Source organism: Scophthalmus maximus, chromosome 18 (genome assembly GCF_022379125.1).
Source record: "Scophthalmus maximus strain ysfricsl-2021 chromosome 18, ASM2237912v1, whole genome shotgun sequence".
Lineage (NCBI taxonomy): Eukaryota > Metazoa > Chordata > Actinopteri > Pleuronectiformes > Scophthalmidae > Scophthalmus > Scophthalmus maximus.
The window spans coordinates 19,791,865-19,812,500 of NC_061532.1; the positions used below are offsets into that span (position 1 = coordinate 19,791,865).

At 45.9% G+C, this 20,636-nt stretch overlaps 2 protein-coding genes across 2 annotated transcripts in view; both read right to left on the reverse strand.

Annotated features, from left to right (window-relative positions):
• Positions 1–4,358: 4,358 nt before the first annotated feature.
• On the reverse strand, positions 4,359–12,556 carry LOC118289979 (solute carrier family 35 member D3). The gene is made up of 4 exons (XM_035617267.2): positions 12,026–12,556; positions 11,180–11,390; positions 9,946–10,103; positions 4,359–9,310 (listed from the first exon to the last, which is right to left on the reverse strand). Exons 1-4 carry the CDS (start codon positions 12,248–12,250, stop codon positions 8,549–8,551), a joined length of 1,356 nt encoding a protein of 451 aa, XP_035473160.1. The 5' UTR covers positions 12,251–12,556; the 3' UTR covers positions 4,359–8,548.
• A 2,423-nt stretch (positions 12,557–14,979) lies between these two features.
• The window catches only part of pex7 (peroxisomal biogenesis factor 7), a 24,358-nt gene continuing 18,701 nt past the window's right edge, over positions 14,980–20,636 (reverse strand). The window contains exon 11 of the mRNA XM_035617309.2: positions 14,980–16,443. Coding sequence (XP_035473202.1) covers positions 16,381–16,443 — 63 coding nt within the window. The 3' untranslated portion in view covers positions 14,980–16,380. The remainder of the gene's footprint in view (positions 16,444–20,636) is intronic.

Consider the following 20,636-nt stretch of genomic DNA (forward strand, 5'->3'; position numbering starts at 1 on the left):
TGTGCACAGGGGTCAGAGGTGACGCAGAGTAGGAGGGAAATATAATCGGTGGAGGAGATAAGAAGAGAGGATTAAATCCCTCCACGTCTTTTATTTTAAATTAGGAGAATATCACGTCCACATTTTGTGCGAGAAGAAGAAAAGATCAGAGAAGTTTCAGATATGACTAAAGTGCAGAGATACGGGAGGAGGGGAAGTGTTTCAACCTTGTGACACAAGATAAGAGTCGACTTAATGTGTGTGTGAGTGAGTGTGTGTGTGTGTGTGTGAGTGAGTGTGTGAGTGAGTGTGTGAATGTGTGAGTGAGTGTGTGTGTGTGTGAGAGAGTGTGTGTGTATAATTATAATAATGATATGATGCAGTTAGTATAGACAAATTTTTCAGAGGCTCTTTTGATCGGTTCATCACCAAATTTGATTCATATATAAGTGTATATATAGATCGTCTTTATATACAGTCAGTGATCGTCTTTATATACAGTCTCTGATCGTCTTTATATACAGTCACTGATCGTCTTTATATACAGTCAGTGATCGTCTTTATATACAGTCACTGATCGTCTTTATATACAGTCACTGATCGTCTTTATATACAGTCAGTGATCGTCTTTATATACAGTCACTGATCGTCTTTATATACAGTCAGTGATCGTCTTTATATACAGTCTCTGATCGTCTTTATATACAGTCAGTGATCGTCTTTATATACAGTCTCTGATCGTCTTTATATACAGTCTCTGATCGTCTTTATATACAGTCAGTGATCGTCTTTATATACAGTCAGTGATCGTCTTTATATACAGTCAGTGATCGTCTTTATATACAGTCTCTGATCGTCTTTATATACAGTCAGTGATCGTCTTTATATACAGTCAGTGATCGTCTTTATATACAGTCAGTGATCGTCTTTATATACAGTCACTGATCGTCTTTATATACAGTCTCTGATCGTCTCTATATACAGTCTCTGATCGTCTTTATATACAGTCAGTGACTGTCTTTATATACAGTCACTGATCGTCTCTATATACAGTCTCTGATCGTCTTTATATACAGTCAGTGACTGTCTTTATATACAGTCACTGATCGTCTCTATATACAGTCAGTGATCATCTTTATATACAGTCAGTGATCGTCTTTATATACAGTCAGTGATCGTCTTTATATACAGTCAGTGATCGTCTTTATATACAGTCGCTGATCGTCTTTATATACAGTCAGTGATCGTCTTTATATACAGTCAGTGATCGTCTTTATATACAGTCAGTGATCGTCTTTATATACAGTCAGTGATCGTCTTTATATACAGTCAGTGATCGTCTTTATATACAGTCAGTGATCGTCTTTATATACAGTCACTGATCGTCTTTATATACAGTCAGTGACTGTCTTTATATACAGTCACTGATCGTCTCTATATACAGTCTCTGATCGTCTTTATATACAGTCAGTGACTGTCTTTATATACAGTCACTGATCGTCTCTATATACAGTCTCTGATCGTCTTTATATACAGTCTCTGATCGTCTTTATATACAGTCTCTGATCGTCTTTATATACAGTCAGTGATCGTCTTTATATACAGTCTCTGATCGTCTTTATATACAGTCAGTGATCGTCTTTATATACAGTCTCTGATCGTCTTTATATACAGTCAGTGATCGTCTTTATATACAGTCAGTGATCGTCTTTATATACAGTCGCTGATCGTCTTTATATACAGTCAGTGATCGTCTTTATATACAGTCAGTGATCGTCTTTATATACAGTCAGTGATCGTCTTTATATACAGTCAGTGATCGTCTTTATATACAGTCAGTGATCATCTTTATATACAGTCAGTGATCGTCTTTATATACAGTCAGTGATCGTCTTTATATACAGTCACTGATCGTCTTTATATACAGTCAGTGATCGTCTTTATATACAGTCACTGATCGTCTTTATATACAGTCAGTGATCGTCTTTATATACAGTCACTGATCGTCTTTATATACAGTCAGTGATCGTCTTTATATACAGTCACTGATCGTCTTTATATACAGTCACTGATCGTCTTTATATACAGTCACTGATCATCTTTATATACAGTCAGTGATCATCTTTATATACCTGTCAGGACTGATACAGTGTGAAATGCTGTCGGCTGCTCACAGCTCAGTGCACAAGTCAGTGACGTGTCAGCTGACGGTAACGAACAACTGTGGACAAAGACACAAACATCGTGAGGTCGAGGACACGACGTGTTTCAGATGTCAGACTTTATTCTTTCAGACGATGGAGATCGGAGCCGAGAGCAGATGCAATTTCCACCTGTCAGTTCTTCAGTTCAGGACAATCTGACATTCTCCTCCATCGTGATCTGTCCCACTGTCAGGACACAGACCACTGAGTGTATATAAAGACGATCAGTGACTGTATATAAAGACGATCAGAGACTGTATATAAAGACGATCAGTGACTGTATATAAAGACGATCACTGACTGTATATAAAGACGATCAGAGACTGTATATAAAGACGATCACTGACTGTATATAAAGACGATCAGAGACTGTATATAAATACGATCACTGACTGTATATAAAGACGATCAGAGACTGTATATAAAGACGATCAGAGACTGTATATAAAGACGATCAGTGACTGTATATAAAGACGATCAGAGACTGTATATAAAGACGATCACTGACTGTATATGAAGACGATCAGTGACTGTATATGAAGATGATCACTGACTGTATATAAAGACGATCACTGACTGTATATAAAGACGATCACTGACTGTATATAAAGACGATCAGTGACTGTATATAAAGACGATCAGAGACTGTATATAAAGACGATCAGAGACTGTATATAAAGATGATCAGAGACTGTATATGAAGACAATCAGAGACTGTATATAAAGACGATCACTGACTGTATATAAAGACGATCAGTGACTGTATATATCCTCTTCCTCTTCCCTCCTCCTCCTCTTCCTCCTCTTCCTTGACGTTATTCTCCATAGTTTGAGTTAATTTTCCAAATTTCAACTGTCTGTCTGTCTGATGGAACATGGATCTGGACAAAGGGGCGGAGTTTCATATCTTAACATTGTGGGACAGATTCTTTTTTAACATGTTCACAAATTCCACAGAGATTAATTCATGAAAACTATCAGACAGGTCTACTGACTGAAGGAGAGATGATTTGAGTTTGGATCCGGATCTCGTGGATGTGGATCTCGTGGATCCGGATCTCGTGGATGTGGATCTCGTGGGTCCAGATCTCGTGGGTCCAGATCTCGTGGATCCAGATCTCGTGGATGTGGATGTGGTTCCACCAGGAGCCGGTTGGTTCAGGTCCAGGTAGTTGTGGTCGTGTGGTCGGGTGTGATGACACTTGTGAAATCCTGAATGAAAAGAACAAAAACACAGAGAAAGATTGTTCAAAAACATACAAACAAAATCATCGGTTGTTGAACGTTACAGAAAAAAAACGGGCTAAATTGTTTTGCGATATGAAGTGAAGTCGTGGATGTTTTCATCTGATGATATTAATTTTGTCTGCTGACTTTACTGATTCAGAACATAGTTATTAATTATCTGCTCCACTTGGTTACAGTTGTTAATAGTTTTGATGATCAATTGAAAGTAATCACGAACATAATCAGAGAAACGTTTTGATTTGATAAGAATTTTATTACAAGAACAAAGATTCTTTTTCTTCACGATGTGTCACGATGATGAAATGATCAGCTCCACCGAGCGAGACGGTTCCTCTGCTTTATACCACACACACACACACACACACACACACACATAATGATCCATATCATAAATACAATAATCTAACGCTGTCCTCAGGCCTCCACGGTGAACATCGTCCGTCACTACTGTCTGCTGATGGACTCATCATCATGGAAACACCCATTGTATACAACACGCACACACACACACACACACACACACACACACACACTAAATATTCCACCAGAGACATTTCGTTATAACATTTTCAATTTACTTTACATTGAACATGCAAATTGAAGAGCAGTTGGTCCTTTTCCCTTCAGCAGACACTTTATATTTTATTTTTCAGGAACAACACAGACTCACAAGAACAACAACAACAACAACAAGGCAACAATCAGTTCACATGCAAAGAAAAAAAAATAGAAAAGGACAAAAAACAAACACATCATCATATAAATGAAACCAACCAACCTGGGAATTATTGTTTCTTAGCTTGTATGATTCTCTGAGTGGCTTATAACACAGTGTGTGTGTGTGTGTGTGTGTGTGTGTGTGTGCGTTCGTGTGTGCGTGCGTGCGTGCGTGCGTGCGTGCGCGTGTGTGTGTGTGTGTGTGTGTGTGTGTGAGTGTGTGTGTGTGAGTGTGTGTGTGCGTGTGTGTGTGTGTGCATGTGTGTGTGTGTGTGTGTGTGTGAAGGGCTGGATCAGCGTTCAGGTGTGGATGAGGTTTAGCTTCAAGTTTGCACGAGGCTCAAAATGACCTTTTGACTCTGGAGACAGAAAAAGAACAGAACCACTTGTTCTATAAAAGTCAATCATCGTAACGAGTAACGGAACGTGACATCAGCGCTGGGGGCGTGGCTACAGATGCAACGCAACATTAAGATGCTCATTAGAAGTGAGGATTTTTTTTTATCACTTCCTTTAACATTGCGAGATTTGGGTCGGTTTCCTCAGAGGACGATTCACTTGTTGGATCTTGATGGTGAGAACATCAGATGTATTGAGGGGACTGTGGGCCCAAAGTGAAATACGTCTCAAGTGGATTTAAATTGCGAGGTGTGACAAGGTGTAACTTTACTGTCTTAAGTGTATTTCAACTTGCGTCATTATCCTGCAGATCGTGGCGTCGATCCTCAGACTTAACGTGTCAAATAAAATAAAAATCACATTTCAAAAACAACCACACACTTGTCGGCATCTTGAATGAAACGTACAGAAAGTCTGAAGGCAGAAGTCAAAGGTTGTGATGACTCACGTGTCCCCTCACGAGGACGCTTCACCTGGAACATCACGTATCGACCGTCTGCCGCGGCGGCGCCCACTGACTCATTATCGCCTCCGAACACCGAACACGCCATCGCGCTGCTTCAACAGCTACGTTCATCTCTTCTGCTTTTCTTTCCTAAGCTTCAAAACAACATCTTCGTCCACGACCTGCAGGCTCCCGCGGCTCGAGGGAACATCGCATCTCTTGTAGCGTTAAATGAAGTTGAGACTGTGAGAAGAGAAGTCGATATCAGTCAATATCAGGGGCTGACAGCTTCGTCCCTCCACACATCTCCACGCGCCCGGAGCTTCCGTCTCTGCGACAGAGACGAGAGGTGAGAGATAAATGTTCCAGTCGGGGGGAGGTGGTTCACGGCCTCCACAGCGTTCAGGTCAGAGTGACGACGACGTGCCGCCGACTAACACACTGAGAGTTCGAAGAGTCGGACGAGTCGGACAAACCAAACTGGTCAAATCAGACACGGACTGAACAAAGTCACAGTTTCATCATCCCTTCATCAAATTACTAACCGAGTACTGACCATCAACTACGACCTGTTCCTCAACTTTACCTGTAGGGTCCACGTGCAGATGTTGCAGAAGGCGTCAGTGGCGGATCAAGACACGACCATCAGCGAAACAAGGTCATATTTCTATCTTTACTGCTTCATCTCTGTGTGAATTCTTATTCAAGTTATTTCATTTGATCGGTGTATCCTTCTGTGAAGCTATTTATGACGTTGTAAAGAAAAGTCCTGTAGAACTAAAGTTCATTATTGTGGCACGTCGTTTCTGTTCTGATCTGTCGCATCTTAGAACTACAAGAATGTCAATGAAACGCGGTGGAACTTGAGGGAGACTATAAATATGTTGTAAGGATGTTCTTTCTGGAGCCAGTCGCAGATGAAGAGTCGTCACGGAGTCGATCGGCTGATGATGATACGAGACGAGTCATTCACGTACTAAACGTTGGCATTTAAAGTTTACTTCGTTGAACAGACAGCAGCTAATTTATTGTGTCTGTCCATGAAGTTCCAGCCCACACGTGGACGAGACGTGACTCCAGTTGGCGGATGTGAAAACCTAATTCTTCGGGACATTTGTTGGGCTCGGCGGCCCACGCACGTTCCTCGCAGACGCTGATTCGGACCGATTTTATCGGACGGTGTCTCCGAACCGAACAGACCAGAATTCACCAGAAGCACTTTTGAGGGAGAATAATGCTGTTGAGTGTGTTTTCCGACTGGACAGAGTCAGACTGTAGCCTCATGTCCTTATGCTATGCTATGCTATGCTAAGCTAACTGCCTCCTCCTAGCTGCATACGAAAGAAGGTGCATCCTTCTGCTTAACTGATGTGCCCCTGGTTTGAATGATGCCTCACTTGTGCCTCGTGTCATAACCCAGTTTTCACGCCTAGGAAGAAAAGATACGTTCAGTGTAATTCAAGGACGACGTTTCAATCTTGATTCTGATTGAATCTTCGGTCAGAGCAGATATGGCTGACGGATCCGGCCGGTGTCCCAATCTAACCAAAGCTGGTAACCTGCCATCTTTTCCTTCCACCACCGTCCAGAGGTTTATATTCTCTGTCACCTTCAGCACAGTAAGAAGCATTAAACGCAGAACTGTTTCCAAAAGAAATGCATCAGGAGAAAGACAACGAGGAGGATAGTCCTCCACAAGGTGTTTCATTGAAACGATTTAATCACACAACAAGCAGCAACCACTCACTGCTTTGTGTTGGACGCCTTCATCTCAATGTGGGAGGGAAATATTGGCAACTTGTGGAATATTCACAGTAACCAAGACGTTTCTGGGAAGACATGGTGCTCTTGAATTTGGGTTTTGTTGGATCAGAAGCTCGATGGTAACCCTGGTTTGGACAGAGAAACCAGCAGCAGCAACCTGATCCAAGTCAAACTACAGCTTGATGTTGCCAATCAAATCATAAAAACGAACAAACTTGGTTCAACTTTGGTTCACTCTGATACGTGAATTTGCACCGTCGACCGACAGCAAACCATCTTGATAGATCTTAAAATGCATGACGCGTTTGTAGCACGTGGGCCATTAGCAATCTGACTTTGAGAATAAACTGCTCCACAAAAGAGACATGGGTCTAGACCGAGGAGGCCGAACCGGAATGAGGCGGTCTTGTCTCTTGTTTGGTCTCCAGCGTTAGCTACTTTGGACTGTAGCTCGCTTGATAGCTTCGTCACCGGTGCACTATGAATCCTGGGACCGGTCGGACCGAGAACAATCCCCCCATTGAAGCCTTTGTTGCTCATGAATTGAAGGACGCAATTTGTCAGCCATGTTTAAAGGGGCCTATGAAGTGGGACGGCTTAGCTGTCACTGAAGGATGCGGCCCCTGAATCGGGACAGCGCTGTGGTTAGACTTCTCTAAGTGTTGGTAATACAGTAAGTCTCTTGTTGGCAACCAAGCTAACTCGCTATCAGCTAGTTACAGTAGCTATCGCCACAAGGGACTGACAATAAAGATAGATGACATGACAGCTCCCAAAGATGGGGTCATAACATCTGGATCACCCCCTGGTGGTTGGCTGCACTATAGGTCATAAACCCGCCCCCTGACAAATACATTTTTCCCTAAAGATGGTTTCTGTCATTTCAGGTAGTTCATATCACATTGATGTTGAAGAGTTTGTGTTTCTGCTCAGCTGGTTTTCATTAGTCATTTAATGATATAAAAATGGGGTGAAACATCATGATTGACAGCTGACACTGACTCACGATTGGTCGACATCACTACTGCACAGACTCTGGGTCCAGATGGCGTCACAGGCACAAGATGGTGGCGACCGTATCTGGGATCTGGCCACTCACGGACAGTAAGCTAGCCAGGTTGGATGGCTAATCATGACTAGCATGCTTCAGGCTGGCTAGAATATTAGCACTACGGTCTCTTTCATGCAGCACGTCATGATAAGCTCATTAAATTCACACCCCACAGCCAATCAGAAACAAGTATTCAGCCAGGTTTCAATCAAACAAACAAAAAAAAAAAAGAGTGTCCAGGTGTCTGCCGTTTGGTTTGCCGCTCCCTGATTGGATGTGATATTTCACTTTGCACATGATGCACTTGTTTTGTTTGGCTAGCTGTCCTAATCTGTGGGCCCGCAGACCAAACCAAATCATGCTAAACGGTGGCTAGCTTGTTCCGCGCTGCTCGCCACACAGCTGGGCGAGAGCGGAAGCTGAATTTATCTCTGACAGGCAGCTTCTCCCAGAACTCCTCATCCACCATGAACCCCTTGTTACTCTCTTCACAAACTAAAATAAAAGTGACTGTTGCCAGTCTTTACGCTCAAAGCGCGGTGGGACGAGACCGAGCGTTGGCTTTTCATTGAGGTCATTTAATTTAATGCAGATAAAAGAGGTTCAGTTTATTCTTGTTTTTATTCTGCCCTTCTCCTTTTCTTCTCCTCTGGTTTCTTCAGCATGTTCAATACTTTTTCTTATTCTCCAATTCGTTCCCAGTTTTCCTGTCTGGAGTCTATCCAGGTCTGTGTCCTGTCCTCACGGACTCTGCTGCTCCATGTTATCAACCAAAGGTTCTTTCTTCATGAAGTGCAGATGTCTGATGGACCTCCACACCCCGACGTAGCTGTCACTGAGCGACTGACCAGAGGTGGAGGTCTCCTTGTGGAGGTGCTCCCTCTGCATCTCCAACACCTCTTTCTCCGTCATGACACAAGAATTCACGCCTGCTTCCCCATCTCCTTGTCCGACATCTCCTGTCCACAACTGTCCGTTGGCCAAACAGGTCGCTGCCGCCGCCGCCTCCTCCTCCTCCTTCCAGTAACTGCTCAACACTCCATCTATCTGTGGTTCTGCCAAATCGGGTCCATTGCCTGTGGCGGGCCCGTCACCGTTCAGCGGCGGCTTCTCTCGGTAAGGCTCCCCGGCCAGTCCGCCATCCTTCCCCGCCTCTTCCAGATCCTCATACAAGGTCTTCTTCTTCGTCTCAAAGTATTTGACCACGCAGTAGGTGATGGAGCCGATGGTGTTCACCGCCACTCCGCCGATGAACAGTCGGGTCGGCGCGACGTCACTGAACGCCAGCATGCCGACCGTGATGGTGGCGATGCTCTTGACCACACCCACAAAACTGGTGGTGACGGCAGAGTTGATGTAAGTGCAATGCAGCGTGGTGAAGTTCATGGCGCAGCCGATGAAGACGCAGCAGATGAAAATTATGGTGATGTGCGGGTCCTTCCAGCCCTCGTATGACCACATGTTGATGACGTCCATGGAGATGAAGGAGCACACCAGCAGCACCTGAGAGAGACAAAGAGAAGAGGTAAAGACAGAACAAAGAAAAGGACGGATCATGGTGACGGCGAAACTCTGATGCTAAGAGACGCTGCAACGTGCAAACAAAGGCAGGAGAGATGAAGAAGAGTTAAAGAAAGTAAACACGTCAGATTTAACAGACTTAGGACTTGAAGAAGTGGTTTGGCAAATGTTTGTGGAGAAGGAAATGCATTCTGCACGTTCGTTAAACCTCTCGGACACACAATGTGCTTTTAGTTGACAAGGAAACTCCACAGGGCAACTTCTCCACGGTCGGAGAAAAGAATAAGAATAGGAGAGAGAGAGGGAATCACAAGGCTCAAGGGCGACAGAGGGAATTAACAGAAGCCAAGAAAGTAATGAGAGGACGAAAAGAGGAAGGAATGAAGCAACTTACTAAAAGGTAAAGATGGAAGAGAAGAATCAGACGAGGAAGACAGAGAGAAAACTGAAGAGGAAGGAAACAAAATAAAAGGCTAAAGGACAAACTGCAAAAGAAGTTTAGAGAGAAGAGAAAGAAAAGTAAAGACGGGGAAGAAAAGTGGAAGTGGAACAGAAAGGTGGAGGAGACAAGTGAAACGTCCGACGCCTCGACGTCCTGCTCCACAGTCGGTCCTCACCGGCGAGGCCATGATGGCGATGGCGTACTGCGCGGTGAGCGGACCGTACTCGCTGTCCAGGCTGGTCTTCTGGATCAGGACCAGGTAGGAGGCGTGGATGATCACCGCCAACACGCCGGTGACGTAGCCGAAGGGGTCGCCGGTGAGATCGCCAGCACCTGGAGGGAACGTGAAGAGTGTTGACTCCTCCTGCGTTGTGAGACTTTCAATGAAAAAGGCCAGTTGCAATAAAATCACGTTTGCATCTAAACTAGAAAATGATACTTTAATTTCTTCAACCTAAGGTAACAAATAAAAATAACAGAAAGTCTGAACCAAATATCAAACAGTCGTTTACAGTCTGTAACGGGGGAAAGATCCTGACAACAGATTCATTTTATTCTTTTTTTTTTGTAAAACTGTTTGACCGTTGAATTAATTTCTCGATTATAAAAAAACACTTTAATCATCTTTCCCAGCTGTAAATGTTCCTTGTCCATTACTGTTAATGATCCTGAAGCCATCAAAAAAAATACAGATAATGAATTTCCTGAATCGATCTCATCCGCTGCTCTCGGTGTTTGGGGGGGGGGGGGCGCGGAACATTAACTGTGAAATGTGCAGAATATGAAACTAATGGGCCGATTCGTCGTACTGGATTTAATCTGAGAGATAGTCGTTTTTATTTTTCACAGGAGAAAAACATATTCTGACTTCAGGGACTGAAAAAATCCCATTATTGTGGAGACGTGTTCATTACGTGTCGTGGGAGGAGGGAGGTTTACGGGTTTTCGTCAAATGTTAATAAACTCATCGTTAGCACTGTGTCTTAACAAAACCATAAAAGTGTTGAAGAATGCTGTAGAATTATAGCAAACAAAGAAAATGCACATTTTACTGCGTAAAAACTTTGGCAGAGCAACATAACATCTGGGGACCTTGAACATCTTTTATCAATTTCATGGGAATCCATCTGAAAGTTGTCCAGATATTTTTCTCCAAACCACCTCATGGTGGTGCTAGAGGGAAAGATCAGAGGATCATTGAAGTCAGTGGGAGTCATCCTCTGGGGACGTTGAGAGGACCGTTTTTTTAGGTTTAGGTCAGATAAAGGTCAGGTTAAAGGTCAGGTAAAGGACAGGTTAAAGGTCAGGTAAAGGACAGGTTAAAGGTCAGGTTAAAGGTCAGGTTAAAGGTCAGGTAAAGGACAGGTTAAAGGTTAAAAGTTAAGGGTTGATGTGATGGTAAACCCTACCAGCGAGCGCAGCTCCGCCGGTGGTGATGCACACGGCGGTCACCACCCCGATGGACGGCGCGCCGTTCTTCAGCACGCACACGCCGATGCTGAGCGTGACGAGCGGCAGGCAGCGCTTGAACACGACGTACATGGGCAGGCTGAGGCCCCGCAGGGACCACAGCGTGAGGGTGGACTGCAGCGTGGACAGGACGCACACCGAGGCAAACTCCTGAAAACACAAACACGCAAATGTTTCACCCGCAGCTGTCATGAAGCGAAAGTGAAATGGAAACGCATTTTTAAAGTTTTCACAGCAACTGAAGTTTTATCAGTTCGTGTTCGATGCATTTTTCCGCTCTGTCATTCTGGTTAAGTACAATTTTAATTTTGCAAACCCTGTCATTCCTCGACCACCTGCTTCCTGACAGTTATATGGTATCAGACAAACGGTCTATTGGCTCATGCAGTCAATCAATTAGTCAATCAGCCAATCAATAACCAACAGGCACTTTCACCAATATTGGAGGGGGAGGGGCTTCAGGTCAGAGATCTGCAGTTTGTCATCTGTACTTTTTCAAAATAAAATGTACACGGTTAACATGATTCACTTTTAGTGACACAACAATGTGACAGAACTTTTAAAATCAGGCTCCAACTTTTCCTCTGATTAAATCCAAAAAATAAAAAAATAGATATGTTTTGTAGTTTATTTGACGTGGCTGATCGATCCACTGTTTTGTTTTGTTGGAATTATTTCTATTTGTACTCCAACAACGTAATTCAAAAACGAATATATCTACATTCTTGAAATGAAAAGCTGTCCATCCTGATCTGGCTGCGCCCTGGAGGAGTCCGGTCCTTTACCTTGGAGAGCTGCAGGCTGAACGGCGGGATCTGGACCTTCCCGAGCCGCCGCAGCGCCTCCAGGGTGAGCGCCGCGGTGCTGCTGGTCAGGAACTGGATGAGCGTCAGGTACGTGAAGTGGTAACTCGAGATGAGGAACTTCAGCAGGATGTTCAACGAGCCGGAGAAGACGCCGTGCGCAACGGCCACGGAGATGCCCAGCAGCCGGCTCTTGAACACGTCCATGGCCGCAGTGGAACCGCCGAGGAGGTGGAGGAGTCTCACGGTCCGGTCCGGAGGAGGTTCGGTGCCGGGGGGAGGGGTGAGGGGGGCCGGGCCAGGGTTTTACGCACGGCCGGGGGTTTTACGCACGGCCGCGACGCACCGCTGCCGGGCGGAGGAAGAGGACGCGAGGCTGGAAGAAGCTCCAGGGAAATGGATCTTCACAAAGATCCTCGGCTCGGTTCTGGTGACTCGTGGGTTTGATTAGATTCAACAGAACCTGCAGCTCAGCTGATGACTTCTCCTCCTCAGCTGATCAGCTGCCTGTCTGACACTTCATCTGGGACTGGAATAAAAATAGTAAAACAATCCCCTTCGAACAGTCAGAAGGAAGAAAAGAGGGAAGAGGAAAGAGGAAGTGAAGTGAAGCTGCTGGAGAGAGAAGAGGAAGAGCAGCAGAGGATGAACCGGAAGGTGGAGGAGACGTTCGTCCTCTGAGAGCTGCGGGAGAAGTGTGACATTCTGCCGCAGCGAGTCCTGGCAGGATACCAGGGGGGGGGGGGGGGGGGGGGGTGGGTAGAGGGAGGGAGAGGGAGGGGAGAGAGAGAGATGGAGAGAGGGAGGGAGAGAGAGAGGGAGGAGAGAGAGAGAGAGGGAGGAGAGAGAGAGAGATGGAGAGAGGGAGGGAGAGAGAGAGGGAGGAGAGAGAGAGAGGGAGGAGAGAGAGAGAGATGGAGAGAGGGAGGGAGAGAGAGAGAGGGAGGGAGAGAGGGAGAGAGAGAGGGAGGGAGAGAGAGAGAGAGGGAGGAGAGAGAGAGAGATGGAGAGAGGGAGGGAGAGAGAGAGGGAGGAGAGAGAGAGAGGGAGGAGAGAGAGAGAGGGAGGAGAGAGAGAGATGGAGAGAGGGAGAGAGAGAGAGAGAGGGAGGAGAGAGAGAGGGAGAGAGAGAGGGGGGGAGAGGGAGGGGGAGAGAGAGGGAGGGAGGGGGAGAGGGAGAGAGAGGGAGAGAGAGAGGGAGAGAGAGGGAGGGGGAGAGAGGGAGGGGAGAGAGAGGGAGGAGAGAGAGAGAGATGGAGAGAGGGAGGGAGAGAGAGGGATAGAGGGAGGAGAGAGAGAGAGATGGAGAGAGGGAGGGAGAGAGAGGGATAGAGGGAGGAGAGAGAGAGAGAGGGAGAGAGGGAGGGAGAGAGAGGAATAGAGGGAGGAGAGGGAGAGAGAGGGAGGGGGAGAGAGGGAGGGGAGAGAGAGGGAGGAGAGAGAGAGAGATGGAGAGAGGGAGGGAGAGAGAGGAATAGAGGGAGGGGAGAGAGAGAGAGGGGGATTCATTTATTCAACCTTTATTTATTTATTCAGTGTTTCCTAGTTAAAGCAGTTTCTGTCTCTGTCTGTTGTCTCTGTCTGTTGTCTCTGTGTGTTCTCTGTCTGTTGTCTCTGTCTGTTGTCTCTGTGTGTTCTCTGTCTGTTGTCTCTGTCTGTTGTCTCTGTGTGTTCTCTGTGTGTTGTCTCTGTCTGTTGTCTCTGTGTGTTCTCTGTCTGTTGTCTCTGTCTGTTGTCTCTGTGTGTTCTCTGTGTGTTGTCTCTGTCTGTTGTCTCTGTGTGTTCTCTGTCTGTTGTCTCTGTCTGTTGTCTCTGTGTGTTCTCTGTGTGTTGTCTCTGTCTGTTGTCTCTGTGTTGTCTCTGTCTGTTGTCTCTGTGTGTTGTCTCTGTGTGTTCTCTGTCTGTTGTCTCTGTCTGTTGTCTCTGTGTGTTCTCTGTCTGTTGTCTCTGTCTGTTGTCTCTGTGTGTTCTCTGTGTGTTGTCTCTGTCTGTTGTCTCTGTGTTGTCTCTGTCTGTTGTCTCTGTGTGTTGTTTCTGTGTGTTGTCTCTGTCTGTTGTCTCTGTGTTGTCTCTGTTTGTTGTCTCTGTGTGTCGTCTCTGTCTGTTGTCTCTGTGTGTTGTCTCTGTCTGTTGTCTCTGTCTGTTGTCTCTGTCTGTTGTCTCTGTGTGTTGTCTCTGTCTGTTGTCTCTGTGTGTTGGTGTATAAACGGTTTAAGGACATCAAACTTCCAAGTGATAAAAACAGCCTTCAATCAATCAATTAATCAATCAACCAATAGCTGCCCTGCTTGCGACCAAGTGGCAACTACAGTGGAACTACCATGGAACCGTGGCGTTCGGAGGCTTGGTGCAGGGACGGACTGTGGTCGCTTCGAGTTCCACTACTTAGCCCTTTCTGCTGTCCCTGTAGCCTCTTCCTCCTCCTCCTCTTCATCCTCCTCCTCTTCCTCCTCCTCCTCCTCCTCCTCCTCTTCATCCTCCTCCTCTTCCTCCTCCTCCTCTTCATCCTCCTCCTCTTCCTCCTCCTCCTCATCCTCCTCTTCATCCTCCTCCTCTTCCTCCTCCTCCTCTTCCTCCTCCTCCTCTTCATCCTCCTCCTCTTCCTCCTCCTCCTCCTCTTCATCCTCCTCCTCTTCCTCCTCCTCCTCTTCATCCTCCTCTTCCTCCTTATCACAGACCCAGACCTCAGCGTCGCTCAGAACAGGCGTGGAAATGACTTGGACAATATTTTTAATTGAAACATTTCATCAGAGAATCAGCGTGCAGGCCACGAGGTGGGAGGCTCCGCCCCCATCGGGCTCAGACCATTAGCTTCCAATTACCAGGCGGCGGCGCTGAGAGGAGATTAAGACCGGAGACGCACGTGTGTCCATTATATTCCACAAACTGTACATGATGAAGATTAGGGCCCAGTAATTTGACTCAAAACTCAGAGAGCAGCGGACTCTGATTTATTTTTTTCATACGGGTTCACAAATGAATGTGGCAGAAGAAATCCTGACGGGAACATTCTCCCTGTGTGAACGCTGTTTTTATTTTTATATTTCTGTTTGTGTTTGATCATCACTGGGAAATCAGTCATCAGTCATTAACTGTTGAGACAATTAGAAGAAATATGGAAAAGCATTCGGAGAAGTGGAGACCGAAGAAAATGATAAATGCAGCATCTGCTCACGTGTTCTGACTTTTACGTCGACGCTTTGAAAGATGAAGATTTAGTGAAGCTGGTCCATGATGAGTTTCTGCCAAGGAAAAACTGAAATCAAAAGGGCAAAAATAATCCTGGTAATGTTTCATATGTTATAGTTTTTACAATTTACAATCACAGGAGCTGAAAAAATCTGATTCCAACCTGGTGCTAACATCTTTCCTCGTTACACAATCCTTCATAAATATTATCTATACATCAATCATAAGAAATCGTGTCGTCCGCAGAGACAAAGAATAGAAATGACAATAAAAACAGTTTGAGAGCGACTTGATTAGTCAGGAAGTCAAGAGGAGACTGGAAACTCAGAAGGAGGAGGACAGAGAGAAAAGGAGAAGGAGGTGAAGTATCCAGAGTCTAACGTATCTGATCCTTGGTGGAAATAATCAAATGCCTTTTTATACAATATGAAGTGATTGGATGAAGAAAGACGCTTTTCTTTTTCTTCTCTCACGGTGTCAACGTCTTCATGTGACACTCGCTGCCTCATTGAAAATCCATATCTACAGTAGATAAATCCATAAATCCATATCTACAGTAGATAAATCCATAAATCCATATCTACCGTCACGGTCGACATTTCTTCTGTCAAATATCAAGTGAGTCACGTGTGAAACGTAACAGACGCTCACAATCTCTGCCTGATCAGATACCGATATTAAATAATTTATTATATTATCTTTATTAGTACATGTCATTGATCAGGACACTGGGTTGTCTCAATCACACTGAATTCAAGTTCTTACAGAGAGTTGTCGTACTCCCGCTAATTCCTCTTACTTTATCAGAAAACACACACACACACACACACAGACACACAGACACACACACACACACACACACACACACACACACACACACACACACACACACACACACACACACACACACACACTTTATCTCCTCGCCACAAACTCGGGAACGAGATTAAACCAGGGAAACAAAGTGAAAAAGTCTTTACCCCGAGTCGGCTGATGATAAACGTGTGTGAGTGTGTGTGTGGGGGGGGGCTGCTTGTATTGTCCCCTCTGTGAGGACGAATGTCTGTTGGTTTTTAACCGGTGTCGTGGGGACCGGTCCTCCGTGACGGTTGAGACTTGTCTTCAGGGGAAAGGTTTGGATGAGCGCTCTACGCAGACAGACAGGCAGGAGTGTAGATCTTCACCGTCTCGTCCCAGGAACAGTCGACCACCTGCAACAACACAACACACAGCGTTAGAGTCCAGAGACCAACCCCACAAATGTCGGTGCAGATCCAAGAAACGTTTCTCTCTTTCTTTAACATCGCGATGTGGGAAATCTTCTCACATTTTACAGATTTTCCAGGAAATAATTCATGGATCTCGAAGGAAACAATCACGCATATTTAGTGGACTGATTCCACGAGTGTGTGCAGTTTGGTGCAGCTTGATTGGATGTGTGGGGACGGGGCTATCATCTGAAGACATGGGGACGGGGCTATCATCTGAAGACATGGGGACGGGGCTATCATCTGAAGACATGGGGACGGGGCTATCATCTGAAGACATGGGGACGGGGCTATCATCTGAAGACATGGGGACGGGGCTATCATCTGAAGACACGCCTCTGTGGGGACGTGGCTATCATCTGAAGACATGGGGACGGGGCTATCATCTGAAGACATGGGGACGGGGCTATCATCTGAAGACACGCCTCTGTGGGGACGTGGCTATCATCTGAAGACATGGGGACGGGGCTATCATCTGAAGACATGGGGACGGGGCTATCATCTGAAGACATGGGGACGGGGCTATCATCTGAAGACATGGGGACGGGGCTATCATCTGAAGACACGCCTCTGTGGGGACGTGGCTATCATCTGAAGACATGGGGACGGGGCTATCATCTGAAGACATGGGGACGGGGCTATCATCTGAACGACACACCGCAGGGCTTTGTCATCTCCGCTGGCTGCGGAACACAAACCGGCCGATGAGTTCCGCCTTTGCTCGCAGCTTTTCAAAGCGAAACACCGGTTCCACTTGGCTTTTGAGGGTTTATCCGTAGACGATTGGCACCGTCAGAGGTGTTAGGACCTGAGGCTTGGTGTTTTTGTTGAACTGCGGTTGCAGCAGAAGTGAAAAATGATAGATTGCTGATTGATGGTTTGAATGGGAACTGGTCCTTGGTGGTTTTTTCTCTTCTTGGTTTGGCAGCGTCCGGGGTGTTAGGGCTCTGGAATCTTGTTGCCGGCTCAGCCAATCAGAAATAAGCCGTCATCTCAGTCAGTAGAAATGTATTAACATGTCGGCAGGGGTTGTGCTATAATTAATTATAATCCGCCACTGTGACGGACGGGGTGTGTTAAGAATCTGTCACAGTTTCATTCACCTGTCATCGTACAGTACAGACCTGTTTACTTCACGCCCACAACGCCATGGCTGTGTCATCGGGTTGCACCCGAAAAAAACCCATGAAAGATTAAAAATGGCGGTTTATTCGTGTTGGAACAACATCTGTCAACCAGTGGTTTTGCTTCTGCTCCACTTTCCCCAAGAGATTCAGGAACCCTGCTCACACAAAGATCGCACATCGGTGGCAGCGTTGAGTCTCACGAATACAACAAAGGCTCCATCCACACATCCACACTTTCTTAGTTTGGATCAGAAAGCGAATGTGGTTGACGGCGTCATCGTTTCTAAATGTCTCCATTTCCACGAAACCAGACTATAGTGTCACTAAAACGGGGCCAGCAGCGTTTTCCGAGGTTCTCCGTTTGAAGGTGCTCCAACACTCCGGATTAGCGTGGACGCCGGGCGTAAACGTGGCAAAGGTGATGCGCTTTAAAACGTATAAATGTGGATGTAGGCAACGTCCAACAGGACGGACTTTGTTTTGAAAACTGACCGCAGAGGAAATGATTTCGCGCTGACATACGTCTGTCCGTCTCAACAGTCGCTTCTCCAAGTCAAATCATGACAAGTCAGTTCAATTTTTAGAACCCCCCCAAAAAATCACACAGGGGGTTTTACGACCTTGCCAACTCTCTCACGTCCGACGCATCGCGGCGTGAGATGAGTGTGAATGTTGTGTTGACGGTAAGAGGTTTCCAAAGCTGTTCAACTCCGACCATACTGGTCACTTTCCCTAAGCGAGGGGGGGTAGTCCCGTCACGACAAACACACTGAGGGACTGAACACTCGGTGGGAAAAAATCCTCCAAACTAAATGACTAAATATTTCACCTGTTTTCTGTTCGGACACCAGATCATTAAATATGTTAACGACATTTTCTTTCCAACGGATCGAGACGATTTCGTCGATGGGATCTAGAAACAAGGAAGTGTGGAAGTACAAACATGCAGATCGCCGGGGCGATATGGACAAGAATGTTATCACAATATAAAATCTTTTTTCAAAGTCTAAGACCTTCACTGTCAATCAGACAGAAAATGTCAAAGACTTTTTGAAATTGTGTTATCTTGCTATTGAAGAAATGATATCGCGATAAGGACTGTTGGCGTTTTATGACCCAGCGGCCACTGCTTCACAGCGTGTGTTTGATCTGTTCATCGTCACACGGCCGTCCCGCCCCCTGCCCACCGGGCTTCCCCCTCCACTCGCTCCTGATTGGATCTCCCAATCCGTGCGTCAACCGGCCGAACAACCCTTCGGGGGCATGAGTAAGCAGAGAAGTTGTGCAGTGAGTCAGCCACTGAGAAGAGGAATGCCCTTCTTTAATTAACTTGAACAGCCGACCGTAATGGAAGGCGGCACACGGCGGCCAAGACTGCAGCAGAGCACAGGGAGGGAGGCGGCGTGTCTGACGAGGAGGGGAGGAGCGACAGGACGCGGGAGCACGACAAGAGGAGGAGGAAGAAGAAGAAGGCTGCGAGAATAAAGGGGATTTAAAAGTGGCACAGAAAGTTCAAAGTCTAACAAGAATTCAATGTCTTCAAATGAACATACAAATGAAGAAACAATAATTAAAACATTAATGAGCCAGTGGCAGATATGAACCCCTCTGGCGGGAGAGCGGTCACACGCGCTACAATACTCGTTTATCGCTGGTGAATTGTCATGGTAACGGTGTCGAGTTTCCTCGATAACGACGTGGAGGACGAGTCGTCAGCTCAGGTAGACGCTGAACTAAGTCTACCTGAGCTGACGACTCGCACTGTGCAACATGGAACAAGAGACTCCTGTGACGACCTGCTCGCTCTTCACTGTAAACTGAACAACGTCGGGGTTTTGGACTGTGGGACGAACAAAACAAGATAATGTGAGGAAGTCAAACAAAACTGGGATGGACTTTCTACATCCACTGTGACGAAGACGTTCATTCATTCCGACGTGTCTCTTCTTCCTCCAGTTGTACAAAAGTGAATCTGAAATATCTCTGATTCAGGCGCCGCCATCTTGTGCTGGTCTGTGGAGCCGTGGTATCGAGGCCTCGCCCACACACAACCATCGCTGCGAACTCTGTACCTGGTGCCGTTAATGTGAGCACACGGGTCAGAACCACCGGATGCACCATCTGCTGCACTGGATCACTGGACCAGTGCCACTGTACAGTAAGTGCTACATCCGTAACCTACAGACCTGTGAGAGGTCGTCGTCCCGTATGATCTATCACCTCATCTTTCTCCAACACACACACACACTCTCTCACACACACACACACACACACACACACACACACACACACACACACACACACACACACACACACACACACACACACAGGAAAGGTCTTCTATACCCTGATTGTGTGTGTGTATGTGTGTGTGTGTGTGTGTGTGTGAGAGAGTGTGTGTGCGTGCATGCTGCCTCTTCCCTCGTCACTGTGATTGGCTGAGTCAGCTATTTGTTCTTCATAGCGACCACTGACCTGGAACGTACATTTCACACGTGTGGGTGGTTACACGTGTGTGTGTTCTTCTTGTCTTCTAACTTAAAATATTAATTCATAGAATCATTTTTTTTTTCTGTAAAAGGTGAAACAGAAAGATTTTATACAAATGGCACTGAAGTCTCACATCCCTCCGGTTTAGTGAATCGCCGGTAACCGTCGCAAATTACCGAGTTTGAATATCAATCTCTTATGTGAGAATCAGTCCTGGAACAAGTGACATCGGAATTTCAAGGATCAATATTTCAATTTGAAACCCATTCGACTTCCTGGAAGTCGAGATATGATCTGACAAATCTACAGAGAAGAAGAAAATTTGACTCTGGAAAAAGTCTGGAATTTTGAAATGGAAAATGATTCCCGTGTTTCAGCAATTAGTGACGACGCTGTGAAGTCAGATCCAGGATGATTCTTTGAGGACACTTTGATTAGCTCAGCCTGTAAATCACAATATTAACTATAATAACTATTCACTGTTTCTGGAAAGAAAAAAATTAAACCGTCCCAGCTGTC